This window comes from Diadema antillarum, unplaced genomic scaffold (genome assembly GCF_040938485.1).
Source record: "Diadema antillarum isolate AM-2024a unplaced genomic scaffold, OU_Dant_1.0 scf00000109, whole genome shotgun sequence".
NCBI classification, from domain to species: Eukaryota; Metazoa; Echinodermata; class Echinoidea; order Diadematoida; family Diadematidae; genus Diadema; species Diadema antillarum.
The window spans coordinates 2,446,834-2,468,046 of NW_027270998.1; the positions used below are offsets into that span (position 1 = coordinate 2,446,834).

Here is a 21,213-nt window from a genome sequence, read left to right on the forward strand (position 1 = left end):
GAGTTGACTTTTTCTTTGCTCACTCTCAATGGCATGTCACACAACATTCCTGAATAAATCCAGAACAAACCTCTTGCATTGCATCATGGGAAATAATCAGTTTTGACAATAATCAGTTTTGACAAAAGTTGTAATACTCAATGGATAAACAGGAAATCAAATATGTATAAAGACGACATACCTATTTAACAGTTTATTATTTCTTTTTTTAAATACTGACTGTCAAGTCATTGAATAGGGTATAGGTTTGTCCCATCTCATTATGTCTGAGACTTACTATGCACCTGAATTACACAGGATACTTCCTGTGAAGGTAATCTGAATAGGAAAACAAAAGAGAGAACATGTGTCCACACCTACACAACTATATAATACCAAGGCAACTACTTCACTAAAATAGTACATATCCAAACTGTCTCCATTTGAGAAGACTTAAGAATCAATACTATTTTACGAAATTAACATTGACCTTCTTACCACATGTATAGTAATAACCCAGTGAATTTCATTGTAAATCAATTGTGTCAAAACTTCAGTTAACCCCTTATGCCTTGGCAAGACTCACTTTTGCAGAATTAAATTTTTCTTGGTTCTTTTATATCTCTGTGTCATACACACACACACACACACACACACACACACACACACACACTCAACTGAACATAATATGATACAAATGATACTGAATCCCCAGTTCAGTTCTTCCTCCTGCCCCTCCCAGAGTGGAAAAAACTATCATAGACTTTGCCTACTGTGCATCAATGATACGACTGCTAACGCGACAATGCTGTTGTGACATGGTATGGACATGAGCGAATGAATACATGCACTGATACACATGAGCAACATCAACCTCGTCTCTCTGATGAGAAAGTACAGTTAATTAGGCTGTTAACCAGTAATTACAGCAGGACGAAAAAACATTTGTCTTTTCAAGAGTTGTTACAGGACGTTATATGATACCTATGGTAAAACTCCACACATGAAGGAAAGAAAGAAAAAAAAAACAACCTTTACCGGGTATATTTTGAAGCAGTAAGTCTGAAAATTAATATTTTTACTAACACACTATTGTTGTCATGGAAACCCAAAGGGGGAATAAATAATTGCAAGAAATCAATCCATTTCACTGCCAGAGAAGTTTATTTTTGTTCATTTCAAATACAAGTCTAGTCCATGTCTCAATATTGTAAATCTTATGGCTACATCCAAGCCATGATAATTGTACAATTCTTGATCTTCGTATCAAACTGGATGTCAGTACATCCATAATACATTCTATCATTTTGATGTACACATATAATCTTCCTTCCTGTAGGGCAGGGTAACTTCAAACACTTCCACTGAATCTTGAGGTTTTCTTTTGTCAATATTTTTTTCATTTTCACAAGTGAAGCACAACCTTAAAAAATGCAATCATTGCATAGTGCATAGCACAAGAAGCATAAATATGTATAATTTGGGAAAGCCTGAAAACAAGTTCTTTTCTCTATTTTCAATGGTGTGAATAATGGGTAAACTTTCTGTACAGCTGTTAATCTAGAAATATGCATGCAATAAGGTTTTCAACCAATTCACATTAAAAGAACTTGCATGTTTTCTGTCTGGCCTTCAGAAAAATATTAGAAATGATATTAATATGCACAGAAAAAAAAAATCTAACAATCAAAATATTTGCTTGTCTTTGATTTTCATGCCAGTATCATGTTGTGTATTAAGAGTGGGAAAAGAAATCAAAAACAATAATAAACATTTATGGTACGTAGACAAAACCCTCATATTTTGAGAGTGTTAAATATCATATCTTGACTATTAAGCAATGAGTTTAATAGTATCTGCTGAGTGATTAACAAAAATAAACACTCAAAGACTGCCAAACAAATAAACAAAGAAAAAAAGATGGCTGCCTTGCTGAATGAATTACCCTCCATTCTGGATTGTGACTGGACAGTTGATGCTCTGTTATCTCAACCCTTGACCATCAATCCAATGCTGATGTATCAGGTAAGGAGCTGGGTTTCGTTTCAAATCCATGTCAAATCACAGTTTATGACACAGGCAGTGTAAAGTTGTGCCACATCCCCTGGCATACTAACACATTGAGGACGTAACTAGTAAGAATCCCACACGGGCAGCGGCACAAGCTACCACTTCAAGTAACTGGGGATTACATCCATACCTCCGTATTATTGCTTGTCAGTATTCATGGTGTTGACCCACTTAAAAACAGAATGAATTTACTGACTGTCCACATTAGATATTATTTCACATTTTTACAATAGAAGCAAATACAATCAAAGTTACTAAACTCTGAAGAAAAACAAAAATTTACATGGAGAAAAATGTCAAAGTACACTATGTAAAATATGATAGCGGTGGATCTAACCCTACAAGAACCGACATACAAATCACAGTGGCTTATGATGTTGCCAATAGAATATTATATCTCACATGATACAGTTGTAATATATGTATATATACAATAGTGTAGCTTGTACTATGTCAGGCTATGCAGCAGAATAAAAGAAAACTCATGATCTCTTCCTTTTTTTTTTGAAAAAAAAAATGTCCAAACAAACACAAAGTTGGTGCTCTACCACAGAGCTGCTGGTTCAGAGCTTGTCAGTATTTTGCCAAGCATTCAGCTCTTTTATGCCAGCCCCAGTAGATTTTAGTTTGCATATCATGTATTACTGGGTGAGATAGAACATATTAGAGGAAAGCAGGTTAGAAAGAGATGAGCAAGCAAAAATTGGATAATTCGAGCTTGCCATTACTATAATCACGGCTGATAAATTTGTTTGTTTGTTTTGTCTCATTTTTTCTTTTTCCCAAATCTACTCCGATTTAGCATAGCCTACTAACAGGAGCATTGTTTGTTGATGATATGATGACATAACTGGTGGATATATTTTGTAATAGGGGTGATGATAGATTACTCTAGGGATGCTTGCATTGCTGGTCCCACTGGTCCAGACTTCACCGCATGTCTGGCTCACTGCTGATGCTCTTCTTAATCCTCAGGAGGATGGTGGTGAGCCACTGGTCTAGCCGGGAGATAGAGTCATACTCCTTCACCTGCAAGGAACATTATCATGATCATGTTACAGTAATGAGAAGTGAAAAATCATGTGAGATTAATGGGGGAGGTGGGAGGGGGGGGGGTGGGATGAGAGAGGTGGGGGGGGTAGTGGAGCTAGAGGGGAGAGAGAGAGGGAGAGGTCTTCAACGAGTGATCTCAATTCTTCCCATCACATATAGTTGTAAAAACTCAAATGGCGTTCGCACTATTTAATTTCCGTAACAATGTATTGACAATGCTGTGCCAGGGCACAGTGTAAGTTCTATTTGACTGCACACAAAAAACAGGGAGCACTATCTCTATCTCCAAACTGCCGTAGTTTTGTAGATTTTCTCTGCAATTGTTACACGTTGGGAAAAAGTTATATACAGTACTCTGAAAATGTATTTCTATTGTGAAGTGACAATGTCTTAATCATGACCAAAAAAAAAAAAGAAAAATTGGATGCGATTACGGCATATACGCTCTGCTCGTGCCTGCTGCACAGTAATTCTGCATTACCAGAAAGTGAACATGTCGGCACTAAAAATGTGAACCCGCTCAACCTCCATATGTTGGCCATGGGTGCATAAGATCACCTCATTCATGTGCATAAAGTGTATGTCCAGCGCGTCGACACGACCGCTAGTGATGAAATATTTACATTTCTATGCGATAGGGAGAATTACATGCCTAAAGTTGTGTAGTGGCAAGCACTTAAAAATACATGCATGAATCACAAAGACGGCCGTTGCATGATTCACCGAGATAATCTCCTTGTGTCCCATTTGGCACACAGCCAATTGTCGTTTTGTGGGTTGTGCATAGTGGCATGCAGCACAGAGTACTGAATAAGCAGCTACTACATTATGTAGCATCTCGCATGAAAAATGCTGCAACATCAAATTTGATGACAATACACAACCGGTTTCATTCTAACATGTACGATCAGAAATCAGTAGAAAATGGTTAATTGGCAGAGTATTGCTCTACAACAGCTGAAGTTCCACTGATTTTCTCTTGGAAAAGAAATCTACATAAACATGCTTTGAAACACTTGCAACCATGATGGTTTTTAAAGAATAAAAAGCTAAAACAACACATATCCTTCCATCCTCATTATGGGAGCCTTCTTGTGTAACCATGCTTGCTTGTTCACTTCATTTTGTATGTTTCAGTATGCATCTACTGCAGGGCTCCTACCGAATGTAGGCCAACTTGGCTATAAATGGGACTACCCTGCTTTTAATGACAACATGAAATAGGTGAATGAGGCCAATGCAATTTTGGTCAATGTGTACAGAAAGCACAGCTGCCATCATTGCTTGACTAAACCAGAGAACACATTTGACCTTGTGTAAGACAGAAGTGTGATAGCACTATCAAAACTATCATCAAAACAAAAAAAAAAAAAAAAATGACTGAAAATGAATATCAACAATGACTGTTTGAACTATACAAGTCTTAAATTTTGTAGATAATCCATCGGAATATCACATCTCAGAACTGATTTCTGCATGCAACTATTTGACAAACCAACCCATGTCCCCATGGCAATACTTACAGCCTCTGTGTAGGCATCCTCGTTCTGCTCCTCCAAAGCCCCGATCAATTTCTACACAAGGAAGTGGGGAGAAATGCAAAGATATCAAAGGTAAAACATAGTTTTCATACGCCTGCAGAAACTGTCAATTTTCTCTCTGAAAAAGACATACATGTATATGCATTAAGAAATGTGTGAATAACGCTATCAAAACACGACATTGCTTGGGTAAAAGTGAAAATATGAAATATTAGTCAGAAGGGTACGCTGACAGTACCTGGCATATAGCAATCTGAGAACACCTCTCATCACGGTAGCCAAACAATGTTATATATATTTGATTATCAATAATCGAGAAATTGGGCCATAGCAGTATCCATCTATCTTCCAACAAAAGCGAATTGCATGCAGCTTGTTAGGAAATACGATTAATCACTACACAACGTTCTACCTACCCACTACTGACCAGGGAGGGCTAATCAGGAATAAAAGTTGTATGTATGTATGCAACAGAAAGTTTTACACTCTTTTGATCTCAAAATACTCCAAAACATCTCATTATCACAGCAAGTTTCATCAGCCAGACAAGTTTCTTGGTAGTTATAGACCGGGGGCCCAGAGCATTTATTCAGCTGAAAAGGGTCACACTTTTTAATGGTCTCATCATGTAAGGATGTGGCCAAGGGTCAATAAAATGAATTGCTGGCAAGTCACATCCTGTACCGTAAGCCTAGGGGCAGCAAAAAGGGACCCCGAAAAATGGATTTATTCAGCCGAAGGGGGTCACGGACAAAAGTTGGTGGATATTGTTCCTTTGGGTGTACTTATCATGAAAACAGCAATGCCAGCTATTTTATCCTGTACGGGGCCCCGGACAGTAGCCCCAAAGGGCCCCACAAATATGGTGTTATTCAGCTGAAAAGGGTCACGGCTAATTTCTTTTGCAATGGAAGTAGTTCCCATCAGAGATATCCAAAACACCAAAGCCAGCTATTTTGTCCTGTACGGGGCCCCAGACAGTAGCCCCAAAGGGCCCCACCCCCCATAGGCCCTATGTACAAACACACACAAACATTGATTTTATTCAGTTGAAAAGAGTCACGGCTAATTTCTTTTGCAATGGAAGGAGTACCAATCAGAGATATCTAAAACACCAGAGCCAGCTATTTTATCCTGCACGGGGCCCCAGACAGTAGCCCCAAAGTGCCCCACCCCCTATAAGCCCTACGTACAAACACACACACACACGCACATATATTGACTTTATTCAGCTGATAAGAGTAACGGCTAATTTCATTTGCAATGGAAGTAGTACCCATCAGAGACATACAAAACACCAAAGCCAGTTATTTTGTCCTGTACGGGGCCCCAGACAGTAGCCCCAAAGTGCCCCCCCCCCTCCCCAACACACATACTCACACAATAGTTTCATTCAGCTGAAAAGGGTCACGGCTAATTCCTTTTGCAATGGAATTAGTACCCATCAGAGAAATCCAAAATACCAAAGCCAGTTATTTTATCCTGCATGGCGCCCCAGACAGTAGCCCCAGACAGTAGCCCCAAATTGCCCCCTTACCCCCTCCCCCTCCCCCCCCCCACACACACATTGATTTTGTTCAGCTGAAAAGGGTCACGGCTACTTTCTTTTGCAATCGTAAGTAGTACTCATCAGAGATATCCAAAGCACTAAAGCCAGTTATTTTATCCTGTACGGGGCCCCGGACAGTAGCCCCAAAGTGCCCCCTACACACACACACACACACACACACACACACACACACACACACACACACACACATATATATATATATATATATATATATATATATATATATATATATATATATATATATATATATATTGGTTTCATTCAGCCGAAAAGGGTCACGGCTAATTTCTTTTGCAATGGAAGTAGTATCCATCGGATATCAAAATACCAAAGTCAGATATTTTATCCTGCACGGGGCCCCAGACAGTAGCTCCAAAGTGTTTTGCTTTATTCTCTTTATTGTTTGCATCTCTTCTTCTTCTTAAATATGCGCTCCTTCGTCTTCATTTTCGCGACAACGACAACGCGTCCTCCTCATCATCATCAGTTTTGCTGTTCTGGCAAACATTTTCCAGCGTATCGGCTACGTTCGATTTTAAAGCGGCGAGAGCGGAAGACATGCATAATTGAGTCTGGGAAAGCGTAGGAACAGCGTAGCTATAGCGGCTAACAGCGTTATCGAAGCAGGAATGAAGCGTCGTAGGAAACAGGCCTTGATTTTATACGAGAGTAGAGAACTTAGTGAGAGCGTCGTTAAAGCGGGAAGGTCGTGCTTTGATCAAGAAAGTGGCGCAGCAGCGGGACCATGTCGTCGGTGTCTAGTTTAGACTATATTTCCCGTTCTTGTGCCGCTGTTACTACGGTCAGAAAAACCTGGAATTGTTACGCTCATCCCGCGGTATTTACACTGTCACTGCTCTCTCCCCGTTTGAGCTACGATTCAAAATAGGTCAATCTTTATGGGGAGATGAGGAAGAAATTTTGAACCATTTCAAAATTTCTTCCCGATCTGTAAAATTGCCAGATCCAACCCGATCACCCAAACGCTGCTGCTGCGATGCTCCCGGTCCCCGTACACTTTTGCCGCTCTCTCCCGATCTGACAGATTGAATAGATCGGGATGCAGATCTTTATAGTGGAATTACATGTGGGGACACTTGAGGAACACTCCGTGGGGCCCCGTACAGCTATATAACTGGTTTCGGTGTTTTTGATACCTCGTTGAGTACTACTTCCATTGCAAAAGAAATTATAGCAGTGATTCTTTTCACTTAGAATAAAATAATACGGGAGCACTTTCCAGCTACTGGCTGGGGGCCCCTTAACTGGATGGGTTTGTGTTTTACGTATCTCAGCTGTTAATTCCACTGCCAAGGAAAATAGGCATACATGACTCTTTTCACCTAAAAACACTTAATTCATATGGGGTGGGAATACCTTGGGGCTATACCTGTCAAGGGCCCTGCATCCAGGCCAATATCGCACCTCTTTTAATCGAATTCTTTAATGTTGAATCAAATTTAGCAAAAATTTCGCCTAGATGACATGGTAGTTCAATGTCATATTAATCTCTTCATTCAAATTTATTTTGAAACATTCACATTACCTCTAACCTTATTCTGAATACCACTTTTTCGACTGAAATCCATATATAAGACAAGTACCATTCCACTATCCGTTCATTCATAAATTCATAATGATATGGTCACGTGATTTCATGCTGCGCTCGTTCATTCAAATTGATTTCTGGCCATCTAATTTAACATGTTCTGCAGTCAATTAAACAGATATGTTCATGCTTGGCCTCTTTCCTTATTTTCTTTCATCGTAGTTATTGTTTTGTAAGCATCATAGCATTTCATGTTTTCGTATTCGTTTAAGAGACTTTGACACCATTTTGTTAACGTGCATTTTGAATCCAAAGAAGTAAGAAGCCACAAATTATCTGGCCGTTACGAGCGCTTTATTACGAGCGGTCGGCCAGTTCCAAGAAGTCAAGGTTATGATCCTCAAATGTTTTTTTTTAAATAATTCTTTCTGTGTCTTCTAGACTACGTCTGTATCTATTGTGCTGTCATGACTATAAAAAATGAAGTTAATCTGCATTACTGGTACACGTATAGGCCTATAATGACATGTATATGAAAGAGAAGGAGCGTTACCAGTCTGGTTACAGAACAACCAAATCCAGTTATACTAGATAAGAAATATGATACTTTTACTGCTTTATTACAGTAATTTATAGATGAAACAAAAACACACATAGAAAGACATGTTAAAGGGATAGTACAGTATTGGTTGAGATGAGAATTTGGACTTTTAAATTTTTGCAAGATACCAGAAAACACTTATGATATAGCACAGAGCATACCATTTTAAGAGCATTTCAAAGTTTATTTGATGAAAATCGGGTTTGGAATAACTGAAACATCCAAAAACAAAGTAAAACAAAGCGATCGTTACAAAGTGTGGGTCCCACACTTTATTAGAATCGCTCTTTTTTGGATATCTCAGCCATTTCAAAACCATTTTTTTATCAAATCAATGTTGAATTCCTCATAAAATTGCATGCTCTTTCATATTTCGTATGAGATTTCTTATTATCTCACCTAAAATGTTAGAAACTTGAAATTAGGTCTCAACCAGTACTGTACAGTCCCTTTAAAATGATCTGAAACAAAGAAATAGCATGATTTGAATTTGAATGAACACGTGTGGAATTTGACTGTCTTTCGCGAAATTTAATGACTGAAATACCCTTTTCGGCAAGTTAATGCGAATTTGAATGAACGTAGGGTACCAGCCAATTTGAATACCCATTTTACGAATTCGAACCTTCTATCAAATGAACCAACAAAAGTGCGAAATTGGCTGGGAAAACCTAACTGGCTTTGATGTTTTGGGTATCTATGATGTAAACTAAGGCCTACTTCGATTGTAAAAGAAAAGCAACTATGACTCTTTCAGCTAAATGATGTCATAATAATTATGTGGGGGAGGGGCAATTTATGGCTACTGTAACCTGGGCCCAGTACAAGATGAAATGACTGGTTTTTGTAATATGGTCATCTTGGTTGTGCACTATACAGAAGTATGCTTCCTTTGCAAATTTCTTGAGTGTTTTGCTACTGTAACCTATGGGACCCCGTATACAGGATAAGATGACTTGCTGTAGTGTTTGTGATATCTCTGTTCAGTAGGCCCTGATATTAACGTTACAAAACAATTTGTAAGACCATTTTCAGCTGATTCACAGTACATGTATAATGGATGGGACACTGTGGAGCTACTGCCTGGGGCTCTGTGCAGGATAAAATAACTAGCCTTGGTGTGTTGAATATCTCTGATAGGTACTTCTTCCAGTGCAAAAGAAATTACCCGTGTTTGGGGCTATACTGTGCGGGGCCCCGTACAGGATAAAACAACTGGCTTTGGTATTTTGGATATCTCTGATGGGTCTGATGGGTATACTTCCATTGCAAAAGAAATTAGCCGTGACCCATTTTGGCTGAATGAAACTAATGTGTGTGTGTGTGTGTGTGTGTGTGTGTGTGTGTGTGTGTGTGTGTGTGTGTTGGGGGGGGGGTGCACTTCGGGGCTACTGTCTGGGACCCCGTACAGGATAAAATAACTGGCTTTAGTGTTTTGGATATCTCTGATGAGTATGCCTACTACTTCCAATTTCAAAAAAAAGTAGCCATGACCCTTTTCAGCTGAATAAAATCAATGTGTGTGTGTATGTGGGGGGGGGGGGGGGGGGGGGGGAGGAGGGAGCAATTTGGGGCTACTGACTGGGGCCCCGTGCAGGATAAAATAGCTGGCTTTGGTATTTTGGATATCTCTGATGGGTACTCCTTCCCTTGCAAATGAAATTAGCCGTGACTCTTCTCAGCTGCACGAATGAAATCAATGTTTGTGTGTGTTTGTACGTAGGGCCTATGGGGGGTGGGGCACTTTGGGGCCACTGTCTGGGGCCCCGTACAGGATAAAGTAGCTGGTATTGGTGTTTTGGATATCTCTGATGGGAACTACTTCAATTGCAAAAGAAATTAGCCGTGACTCTTTTCAACTGAATAAAATCAATTTTTGTGTGTGTTTGTACGTAGGCCTATGGGGGGTGGGGCCCTTTGGGGCTACTGTCTGGGGCCCCGTACAGGATAAAATAGCTGTCATTGGTGTTTTGGATATCTCTGATGGGAACTACTTCCATTGCAAAAGAAATTAGCCGTGACCCTTTTCAGCTGAATAACACTATGTTTGTGGGGCCCTTTGGGGCTACTGTCTGGGGCCCCGTACAGGATAAAATAGCTGGCATTGTTGTTTTCATGATAAGTACACCCAAAGGAACAATATCCACCAACTTTTGTCCGTGACCCCCTTCGGCTGAATAAATCCATTTTTCGGGGTCCCTTTTTGTGGTCCCTAGGCTTACGGTACAGGATGTGACTTGCCAGCAATTCATTTTATTGACCCTTGGACACATCCTTACATGATGAGACCATTAAAAAGTGTGACCCTTTTCAGCTGAATAAATCTTCTGGGCCCCCGGTCTATTAATTCAGCATGTTCCTCATTGCAACATCCTTTCTTTGCCCATATGCTGACCGGGAACAGCTTGTGCCATGTATCAACTTTATGGAGCATCCATGCACCATGGAAGCAACGGATTAAAAGCAAGGGGAAAAAAATAATCTGATCGCCATCCATTGATTGAAGATAAAATCCTTATCCTTAAATTCTACTCAATTCAATCAATGAAAAGCAAATGCCTTTAGAAATTGAGCAAATCTGAAAAAAGAAGACAAAGTCTTAGACATCATGAACATGAAATTGTCAAGAAAGTTATAAAATCCAGTCCAATCATTCCATCTTTTAACATCTAACCCTCCTGGTCAGATTTTGTTTCTGTTGTTGTTGTTGTCGTCGTCTCTTTGAAATTACAGCAGCTGATGCTAGTAAAGGACATGTGTACGCATAAATACTCATAATTTTAGTGCTCATAGAAATTCGCTCAATTTCCTGGCCAATCTCTTGATAAAACTTATCCTTTCTAATTTTAAATGTGACTTTCTAGCTGGGTGCTAACTTTCCCTTTAAAGAGCAGGCAGCAGGGGCAAGGCATACAGTCTGCAGCACCTGATAGTGCCCAAGTCTGACAAGTCTGTACCCAGTCCCATGCATCCTCCACGTGGCCTTGAAAAGTGAGTCATTCTTCTTGTTTATTCCATGGGACATCCCCTCATACACACACAACATACACACATTCGCATAACACACACACACACACACACACACACTGTACACATGTGCACCAGCACTCGCATCACATTACACCCCCAACTGCCATGAAAGCAGTATTACTGGTCCAGCCAAACTAAATGCTTGGTGTGCAAGTATTTTCACTAATTGCATGCCCAGAAATAAAGAAAAAGTCACAAGTGCTGTAAACCCAGAAACCTTTGCAGCAAGACGCTTTTGCAAATTAGAGCCAGCAGCCTCTTTCACGGCAAGAAACTTTCACGAATTGCCCCTGGTATTCAATGCATTGGGTAGACAAAGCTTTTTGCATGCATTTTACTTTCGCGAATCTTTGCTCCTTGCTAAATTTCCAAAAGTTTCACACATGCAAAAACTTCTGGTTTGACAGTATTCCTCAGAGATGTTTTGTGTGTGCTATGAAAACCGATCCTTGCAAAATTTTAGGGAACTGCGCACAAGATCAATAAACCAAATGTCTCACCCATTCCCCCCTCCCCCTCCACGCACAAAAATAAAACAAATACACACACAACACATATAACAAAACAGCATGTACCATACCTGTAAAAGTTTGTACTCTCTACTGTCAGCAAACGCTGGGAAGGACTCCTCATACTTCTGGAGGGTTATCTGAGTGTCCTGCAGATCTATGCACAAGTGACATAGGGCCGCCTGCCATGTGATCAAAGCACAGAGAAACCATACAATGATTCCTCCAACCTGATTGATTTATCAACATTTTCCATATGCACATTCCAATCAAACTCACAGAGAACCATGCCTCCTGTTGTTGTTGGGTTTTTTTTTTCACTGAGTGCATCTAAAGCAAAATCTAGTGTGAATAAATCAGCATCAATACTAGTGTTTGAAAAAATTCACAAGGCTCTTCTCTTTTTACAATAGTTCCGATTGCTTTTAAAAGTTTCTTAATACTCATACATGCATTTAAACAAGTACATGAATGCAAGCTGTTTGTTAGCTTGCTTTCATTTTTCATTGGGGTTGTGCAACCTGCTCTTTGTGATGAGTGAATACAGCAGGATTTCTGTTTTTTTTTTTTTTTTAATGTGCACTGGATGCGTGATTCTCTCACACACAGGACTTCATTTATGTTCTGCAATCTGAGGGACAGCTCCATACAGGTGGATTCTCCAGGAAAGTGGATTTGTTGGAAAGTCAAGCCATTCAGGTGAGAAATGTGCATCAAGAATTGAACAAAACGTTACTGGAAAGCACAAAATGTTACTGGAAAGCACAAAACGTTACTGGAAAGCACATCACGACCATGATTTGCTGAACGTGATGGTAAAAAGGTTGTTTGGAATCATGATCCTGATTTTCTTTCACACACAAAAGATGCTTTATAAAGAACATCAAACTCGAGACCAAACAGGTAAACAAAAAATTGCTTTACAAGTAAAAGCTTTTGTTATCATATATGACCGGTATGGGTTCCCCATTTGGTTGAAGTCCAACTAACCTTGAAGAAATGATCCTTGGCGCTATACTTCAGAAGGGAATTCTCCAACGCTGATGAAGCAACTTCCTCATATATCTGGCAGGCCTTGGAGTAGTTCATCTGCTGTGCAGAGTACATGGCCACCTTCAGCAGACACTTGTTAGCCGAACTGTGGGCAGCAAATGGGTGATAGAGAGTAATTCACATATCAGGTTACGATGGAATTCTATGTGGATCCAGTCTAGGATGTTGTTCAGGTGAAGGCCTTTTTCTCTTCTTTTCTTTGTCTTTAGCAGCTAAGGTGCTTTATGAACTTTACAAGCCCCTCATTTGAGAAACAAATTGACTGTCATTTATTACCCACAGATTAGAAAATACGGTTATAAATAGTGATCCCGTGTGGGATGCATTCATGGTGCATTAGTACAGCACAAAAGCTTACATGAACTTTGAGTCCATATACTGGTAATTTGATTTCTCCTGTCTATCTTAGTAGGATTCTGCAAGGTCAACTTATCTTTTGTTTGTATTCATCTATTTCTCACTATCTGCAAGAAGCACCAAGCTCAAACATCTACATCCAACATTTTCTACATATCTTACCAAATACCATTTTAACTGGACTTTCCTAGCTGCAGTTATGGCTGGAAAATGACATTTTACACCAAGGCCAGAGACGTCGGACCCTGAGGGATTTTGACCATAATTTTACAATCAGCACATCAACTCTTTATGCGGCATACCTAGGGTAAGTGTTCATAAAATTCACCAAAAGGGACTCCCTAGATATATGCCTACAAGATCAGGGATGCATGGACACATATGACCAAATGCACAGCACGTGAGGAGTATAATGTAAAGTATACATATCGTCGCTGGGACGACAAAGACCATCTATCTGAAAATGAATTGGTGAAAGTGACTTTTTTTTGATTAATAGTCAGATAATCAGTTAAGTGATGTCCTGTCCAAATCCTAGCTGTCTTACCTCATACCCCCAAAATAAAACCACCAAGGCATGTCAAAGGAAATGCTTCCCCCCCCCCCCCCCCCCCCCATTTGATGCAGTGCTTTGGCTGCCATGTTTGTTTGTTTTTTCTCTCTTGAACATTTGACATTTTGTAGATACGAGGTCTTGTGGCCCCAGCGACGATATATAATTTTTTATTTTATTATTTTTTTTTTTTTAGTTTAGTGATGAAGCTGTTCTGTAGTGTCATGGTCACACCCACCTATTTGAGTCTTCCCCTTTGTAGAAGTCTGCAGCTTTCTCATAGTTCTCTATGGCCTTGTCTAGCTCCACCAGGTCGTTCTCAAAGATCTCTGCTATGCTGATGTAGTGCTTTGCTGCCATGGTGAATTTCCCCTTGTCCGTGTATATCTCGATGGCCTGCTGCAGAGCCGATATTGCCTCTGTGCGGTTTATGAAAATCACAGAGTATTTCACAAACATGTATGTTCCAAGATCTGAGTCTAATCCAAAGTATGGATACTTGCCTTTCAAAATACCAAGTAAATACAGCAATGGACGATAAATTACACTGCCCTTACAATACTGCTTAAAACAACCATGGATACGTAAAATACACATCTCTTATAATACTATTAATGTGAAACAACCATGAATGAATAAAAATTCGCCATAACATGGATAACACTATAACCAATATTTTCTAGTAGATCTGTCTCCTTGTTTGACTATGGTAAGAGACAATACAATATTTGTTTCTGCAGAAATTTGAATTGCATTGATTAGATAACCTGTCAGGCCATAAATTAATAGAGTATTACAGTGGCATAGAATAATAAATATACACACATCAAATTACCACATCTTGTTGCACAGTCACTCAAATGTGCACAAAAATGCAATTTGCAAAATCTTGCTGCAGATGGATTTAAACATGGGTGTACCTAATCATTGCCAAATATATCAAAGTTTTAACAGCCTACACACATGTGAAGTGAAATTGAGGTGCTTGCTGACTCTCATTTAATATTCAGTAGATGCAAAAGAAATCATTATACTCTAACTACAACTACATATCCTGCATACCTTAAATGTATGTACACTGTAAGAAATATTTACCAGATAACTTTCTTTATTCATTCATTATTATTATTATCAATATTTTTATTTCATTTTATTTATTTTTTTTTTTGGGGGGGGGGGAGGTGGTCCAATTGTGATAATTTGCAACACGCACCTAAAGAATGTGCAAACAGTCAATTACAGTAAAACAGAAATGTTCACATGCATTCGCAAGAGCCAAACTTCACAAAATTAAAATGTACTTAAGGTAAAGTTCTTGTGTATTACGCATTGAGTGCCAGAGGCAATTCGCAAAAATTTCATGCCGCGAAAAAGGCCGTTGGCTCCCATTTTGGAAAATTTCATGCCACTTAAATATCTTGCTTTGTATTGATAGTATGTTTCTCCATATCCACCGTGTTTTCATGGAACTCACTCTTAGGATCAACCTTCTTGTAGCAACTGCCGGCATCGACATAACTCGTAGCTGCTTCATGCTTGCTGTCCAAATTGATTGACACAGTGGCCGCTCGGCAGAAGGCATCGCCAGCCTCTGTCAAGAAAAACAACAACAAAACAATAGAAATTAGAGTGAAGCAGAAGCGCAGTATTCTAATGATCCCAGAAGCCACTGGCATGATACACAATAGCCACAGTATCACTGGGTCATTAAATTTCGAGGATTTGTAAGTAAATCAATATCTGCTTAGGCTGTCATTCATGAACACTGGTACTTGGGACTTATATCATAGCACTGTAACTCCTCATATCTCTCAATTATTAAGTAACAAAAACACACAGACAATGTACTATTTTATGCTGTGGATTGAATGAATTGTTTTAGTCTTATTCTGAAATGACAAATTTCATAGATTTTATGCACCAATATCCACAAGGTTAAGTCATAACAATTCCTCACAACAGCTACATGTATCTTGAGACAGCAAACATAATACTTAAAATTCACAATGGGTTCTCCATGTATTCCTTGTTATCTTCAAATTCTTCATGGTTTGACTGCCTTTAGATTCTCTCAATATCTGAAGCAGGTCTTAGCCTCATACACCGTACAGTATCCACCCTCAAATGTTAAAATTTTGTATTATTGTCTGCTGTCTGTGTGCTACATACTGCAGTACATGTACATACCCCAACAGGGCACACGTGTGGCATCAAACTTACATGTACAGTACTTTAAGCACACTTGCATGCACTTGCACAGTGGACTTTGTTCAGAATGATGATTTTACAGCAAATTCAGATTTTAAACTTTATTGCAGTGGGATGGGAAACATCACTAGAAGATGTAGATAAAAACACAGAGCTGCTACTCTTCTGAATTTGTTCTTTCTCTTGGATAAAGTGGAAACTAAACTGCAGAGTTTGCCAAAACATGTGGTATTGCAGTGTTTTGTATTCTCTCTCTCCTTGTACAAATATCTCTGTTTTCTCTTGAGAGATGTTAACCACAACAACAATGAAAATGAAACTGTGGCTTACAGGTGCTAGCTCAGAAACCCAATGAAATGGCGAGTAAAGATAAACAACCTAAACATGTTTAGAGCAGTATCATGTCCTCATTGTAATATGGTGACTATTGTATTCTATGTAATGTCCAAGGCATAAAAGATTTTCCTACTGACTGGCTGTAGCTATATATCCATTGTATCTCAGCCAGGCAGCTCTCTCACTGTATGACAGGGATGATATGGTGTTTGGATGTCACATGATGATATCACCCACAATTAACAAACCCTTGACAGTCCTATACACACACACACTCCTCTAACATACAGTACATGCAGTAATTAGAATCCATAGCACACACACACACTGGTTGACAAATTCGATCACTAGGTACGCACAAAACACACAAGGGCTGATGTGTACCTCTGTGATTACCGGTACATAGATCCCTGGGGGGTGGGGGCTTTTAATTCAGTGGTCATACCTCTTTGCTACCATAGGATATGCTTAATTACTTGCCTTGTTTCACATAGAATGCTGATTGCCACTCTTACACTCCAATTCTGTGATGTGTTAAAGTGAAGTCTACATACATGTAAGTGATAGCCATTTGCACTTACGTGTATTCTGTGCCTACAAATATGAGAGCATTCCTGTGGTGCACAGCCAGAAAATGCAGAACATGTATTACTACTCAAGGTCATTCATTCCTAGGCATGACAACATAACTTTTGTAGCATGTTGATTAGAATCAGAATGCAGTGCAGTACACATCCACAGCAAATTAACATCCAACAGATACAGAGTGCTCCTGAATCAGCAGCATGATATGCTTTTTTAAACGTCGGGGGGGGGGGGGGGGGGGGGGGGGGGGGAATCTGGTAGATGCCGGCAAGGAACTATTTGGCAAAACTTATCATGAAACAAAATGCTATTATAAGATGGGCTTTAGAATCTCTGCAATCTGATTGGCCAATTGTCATGCATTGATTTCTACCGATCCACACTGAGCCATGTGTCCGGTAAAATCCGAACGCATGGCCATGCATCCGGTAAAATCTGCACGCATGGCTCAAGTCTTGTACAGTGTTGTAGGTGTACCGGACGCATGATGGAGAAAATGGTTGTACTTCATGAATTTACGGGCCCATTTTATACACAAATGATGCACAGGATAGAGTGGATCGGTGAGAATTGGATGCCCTCGTTTAACTTTCGAACAGTCTAAAATCCACTCGCTGCCCTCGTGGGTTTAAACAGTTCCAAAGTTAAACTCTCGCATCCAATTCTCACTGATCCACTCTGTCCTGTGCATCATTTGTATACTAATGAACCAGTTAGTAATATACCCTGCGTTTAGACGATCCCCCCCCCCCCCCCTTTGCGGGGGATGTTTGGAGGGATTGTATCTTTTTTACGGTTGACCGTTCATATGTGCATTGAAAACCCCAGCTGAAAGGGGGACAAAATCACGGCTGGTGGTTTCAGCTGTGTGTTAGGTCACCATACGTGGCGCTGTAGGGCGCGCGATTGCAAACACGTGTAGTAGTTCTTTGCCACCACATTTTGAGCATGCGCACTTATGATAAAAACAGCTGCCCGCGAGATCAAGGTCAGTCCCCTGCCAGAATTTGTTGCTGGACTCGACAAGCTTGCCGGGGGGAGCGGGGGATGTCCCAGCCGTGGGTTCAGATGATGGGATTGCCGGGGAAAGTCTTGGCAAACAGGACATTTCTCGTGAAGTGGGGTATCGTCTGAGCGTACAATTATTTATACAGAAAATTTTTGAGGCACACAAGGAGGAAAAGTCAACTTCACTTCATGAGATGCATTTCTTTTTCATCACATGAGGGTAAAATGCTTAAAGCTATCTAAAAATTGGGTAATATAATAAAAAAAACATAGCCAGTTTATTCCGCCTTTTTGCCAGTTGCAATACCTTTTAAGATACTAGGGTACACGTATATGCATGAACCTGTAACAAGCAGTTTATCGCAAACTTCTATTTTTTGGTTGCATACAGACTGTAAATGTGAGAGGTAGCAATCTGAATTTTGGAGCCTTAAATGGGCAAGTCACTTTCCAATTCCTGCTGAGAACGTAATTACAGTCACACACACAAAAAAGAAAAAAACTAGAAATGTCGCTACGGCGACTGGTGTATGCCTCCACCATAATGCATGGTTCTCCTAATAGGTCTATAGTACAATGTCTTGACAATGTGTGATGACAGTTTCACACAATTGGCAAAATATTAAAATGACAGGTTTGCCACAAATGTGATGAATGTTCACTTTCCTAGAACTAGGTTCAATTGGATGAATGATTAAAACGTCAGAGTGCAGGTATTTGGGGGAACTGATGATTTTTACTTGACTTTTGACCCTTTTATAAGTTTATGGGCAAGTCCAAGATAACACGCGCGTTACGTATGGGACATTCAGAGACTTTCATGACCTGAAAAATAGTGTTAATGGCTTTTGATCATATTAAACTTTATCATGGTGATTGATATCTAGGAGAAGTATAATCATGCAAAAAATGGAGAAAAATGACCTTCACAATTATATTCTAGAAGAGAAAATATGTGCCGTTACGTATGGGACCAGAAAATTTTTGTTTTTTTGAACATTTTTTTCAACCTCAAAACTCTCTAAAAGTATTTCATTCTACAACTTGTAACTCACTGTGATGAAAGTCACAACACTCAAGATTATCACAGGTAAGTTTCGTGTCATTAGGCAAAAAGCTCTAATTACAGGTTCTAATTAAAGACAGACATGACGTGTTACGTATGGGACAGTTACGTATGGGACAGTTTGTCCCCCATTCATTTAGTGTGTGAAGAACCATGTTTATGGGTATTTTGCATAATTATTGAAGTAAAATCAGTTGAAACTACTCAAATACTGATCCAGATTGTCAAGGAAACAATATTCCCCAAATATTCACCATCCTAATCATATTCAATCATATTTTTATATTTTTATGACCAACCTGAGTATGCATGCCCTTTGTCCCCCATTCGTTTAGTGTGTGGAGAGACATGTTTATGGGTATTTTGCAAAGTAATTTTGCAAAATACCCATAAACAAATTTTTGCATAATTATTGAAATTGAATCAGTTGAAACTACTCAAATACTGATCCAGATTGACAAGGGAACAATATTCCCCAAATATTTACCATCATAATCATATTTAATCATATTCTATATTTTTATGACCAACCTGAGTATGCCCTATTTTTATCAGGATAGCTACTACTGAAAAATTGAATAGTTTATAGTGTTTACTTCCATTGATGAAGGGCAGTTTGCCATTTCGTTTCAATTTTAACACAACTTGACACAAGAAATATTATTTCTTATAAATAAGCAATACCTGCTGCGTGGAACCCCAGTGATCGAGTAGATACTGTATCGTGGATGTCTGTCTAGCAGTCAGGTCATTGATTCGAGTCACACCTCAGTATGTATACCCATGAATTTTGTCGTGGCTATTATTGAAAGCTAAATAAGGACAATTTGTGTATCACTTGCAATAAAAAAAAAAATCATTTTACTTTATATTTTTTTTTAATATTTATATCACAACCATTTCAAATTGGATCTCCATCACGAAACTTTGAATTCCTATAGTCTTAGGATTGTATCCTCTTTAGTAATTCATATAATTGGTTTCTGATCATCTCATTAAATGTTGAAAACTGAATCCCCATTTCTGCAAAAAACTATACCATCCCTTTAATGCTGATTTTTCATTCTGTATTTTGCCATTTTCCCCTCCCCCTTTCTGAAAATTGTTCAGTCAAGTACATGTATTGTTTAAAGTGTCTATAACTCAAAAAGTAGCAACAATGTTGGGATGCTTTCTTCAGGATGATTGACCATTTGTGTACTGAGAGACCTTCCCAGCTAGCTACATGCATTCACATGCATTATGTATGAGGATGTCCCATACGTAACACATTTGTCCCATACGTAACATTATTTCAATGCCTAATAAAAAATATTCCTTTTACTGTTTTTTCTTTTTTCTATGGTATTTAATTTCTCTAAACAATAAATTAGAACTTTCCAAAAGGGCATTAATATAACCTTAGCAATTTCAGAAAAAACCTAAAAAAATGACCTCAATTTGTTACGTATGGGACATCTCATGATAGGACACGAGCTAATTTGCATAATCATTTGCATAATCCCTAAATTTTCATACCAAGTTAAACTATTTGATGAACTTCTTATGTCCACATATTAATCAAATATCATTTGCTTTCCTTTGAATTAATATGAAGTTTTATAAATGTCCCATACGTAACGCTGTGTTTCACATTTATGCAAATGAAGCCCTTGAAATTTGCATAAATTTACGTAATATAATTTTTTCCTCCATGGAAATCAAAACTTCAACTCATAAGCTTCAAAATGATACCAAACATGTCAATATTGAGCAAAGATGAAATTTTGCCTTCTGAGGGGACCTTATCTTGGACTTGCCCATATGCATTGAGTAATTTTCAAGGTATTGAGAAAAAGTTTAATTTCAGTATCAAATGGTACAATAGTATTATCTAAACCTGGCCTTTGACCTTTGGCCTCACAGTTCCAAAGAGAATCACTGTTAGGTAGAACATGCATAAATATGTAAGTTTCATGATAATACCTTGAGTTACTTTTGAGATATGTAGATGGAGGAAGAAGTGCAATTTAGCACTTTCACTTGACCTTTGACCTTTTGGCAAGAAACTTCCCACAGAATATATATTGGGTTATACATGCATACATCAAGTTAAAAAAAAATCCTTCAGGCATTGCATAAGTACAGTATAAGGAAAGTAGTGAT

At 38.9% G+C, this 21,213-nt stretch overlaps 1 protein-coding gene across 1 annotated transcript in view; it reads right to left on the reverse strand.

Annotated features, from left to right (window-relative positions):
• Window positions 1–869: 869 nt before the first annotated feature.
• Window positions 870–21,213, reverse strand: part of LOC139719341 (alpha-soluble NSF attachment protein-like) — a 29,258-nt gene continuing 8,914 nt past the window's right edge. The window contains exons 3-8 of the mRNA XM_071630756.1: window positions 15,340–15,456; window positions 14,104–14,284; window positions 12,893–13,040; window positions 11,974–12,084; window positions 4,626–4,676; window positions 870–3,078 (exon numbers count right to left, since the gene is read on the reverse strand). Of these exons, the coding sequence (XP_071486857.1) occupies window positions 2,980–3,078; window positions 4,626–4,676; window positions 11,974–12,084; window positions 12,893–13,040; window positions 14,104–14,284; window positions 15,340–15,456 (707 nt within the window). The 3' untranslated portion in view covers window positions 870–2,979. The remainder of the gene's footprint in view (window positions 3,079–4,625; window positions 4,677–11,973; window positions 12,085–12,892; window positions 13,041–14,103; window positions 14,285–15,339; window positions 15,457–21,213) is intronic.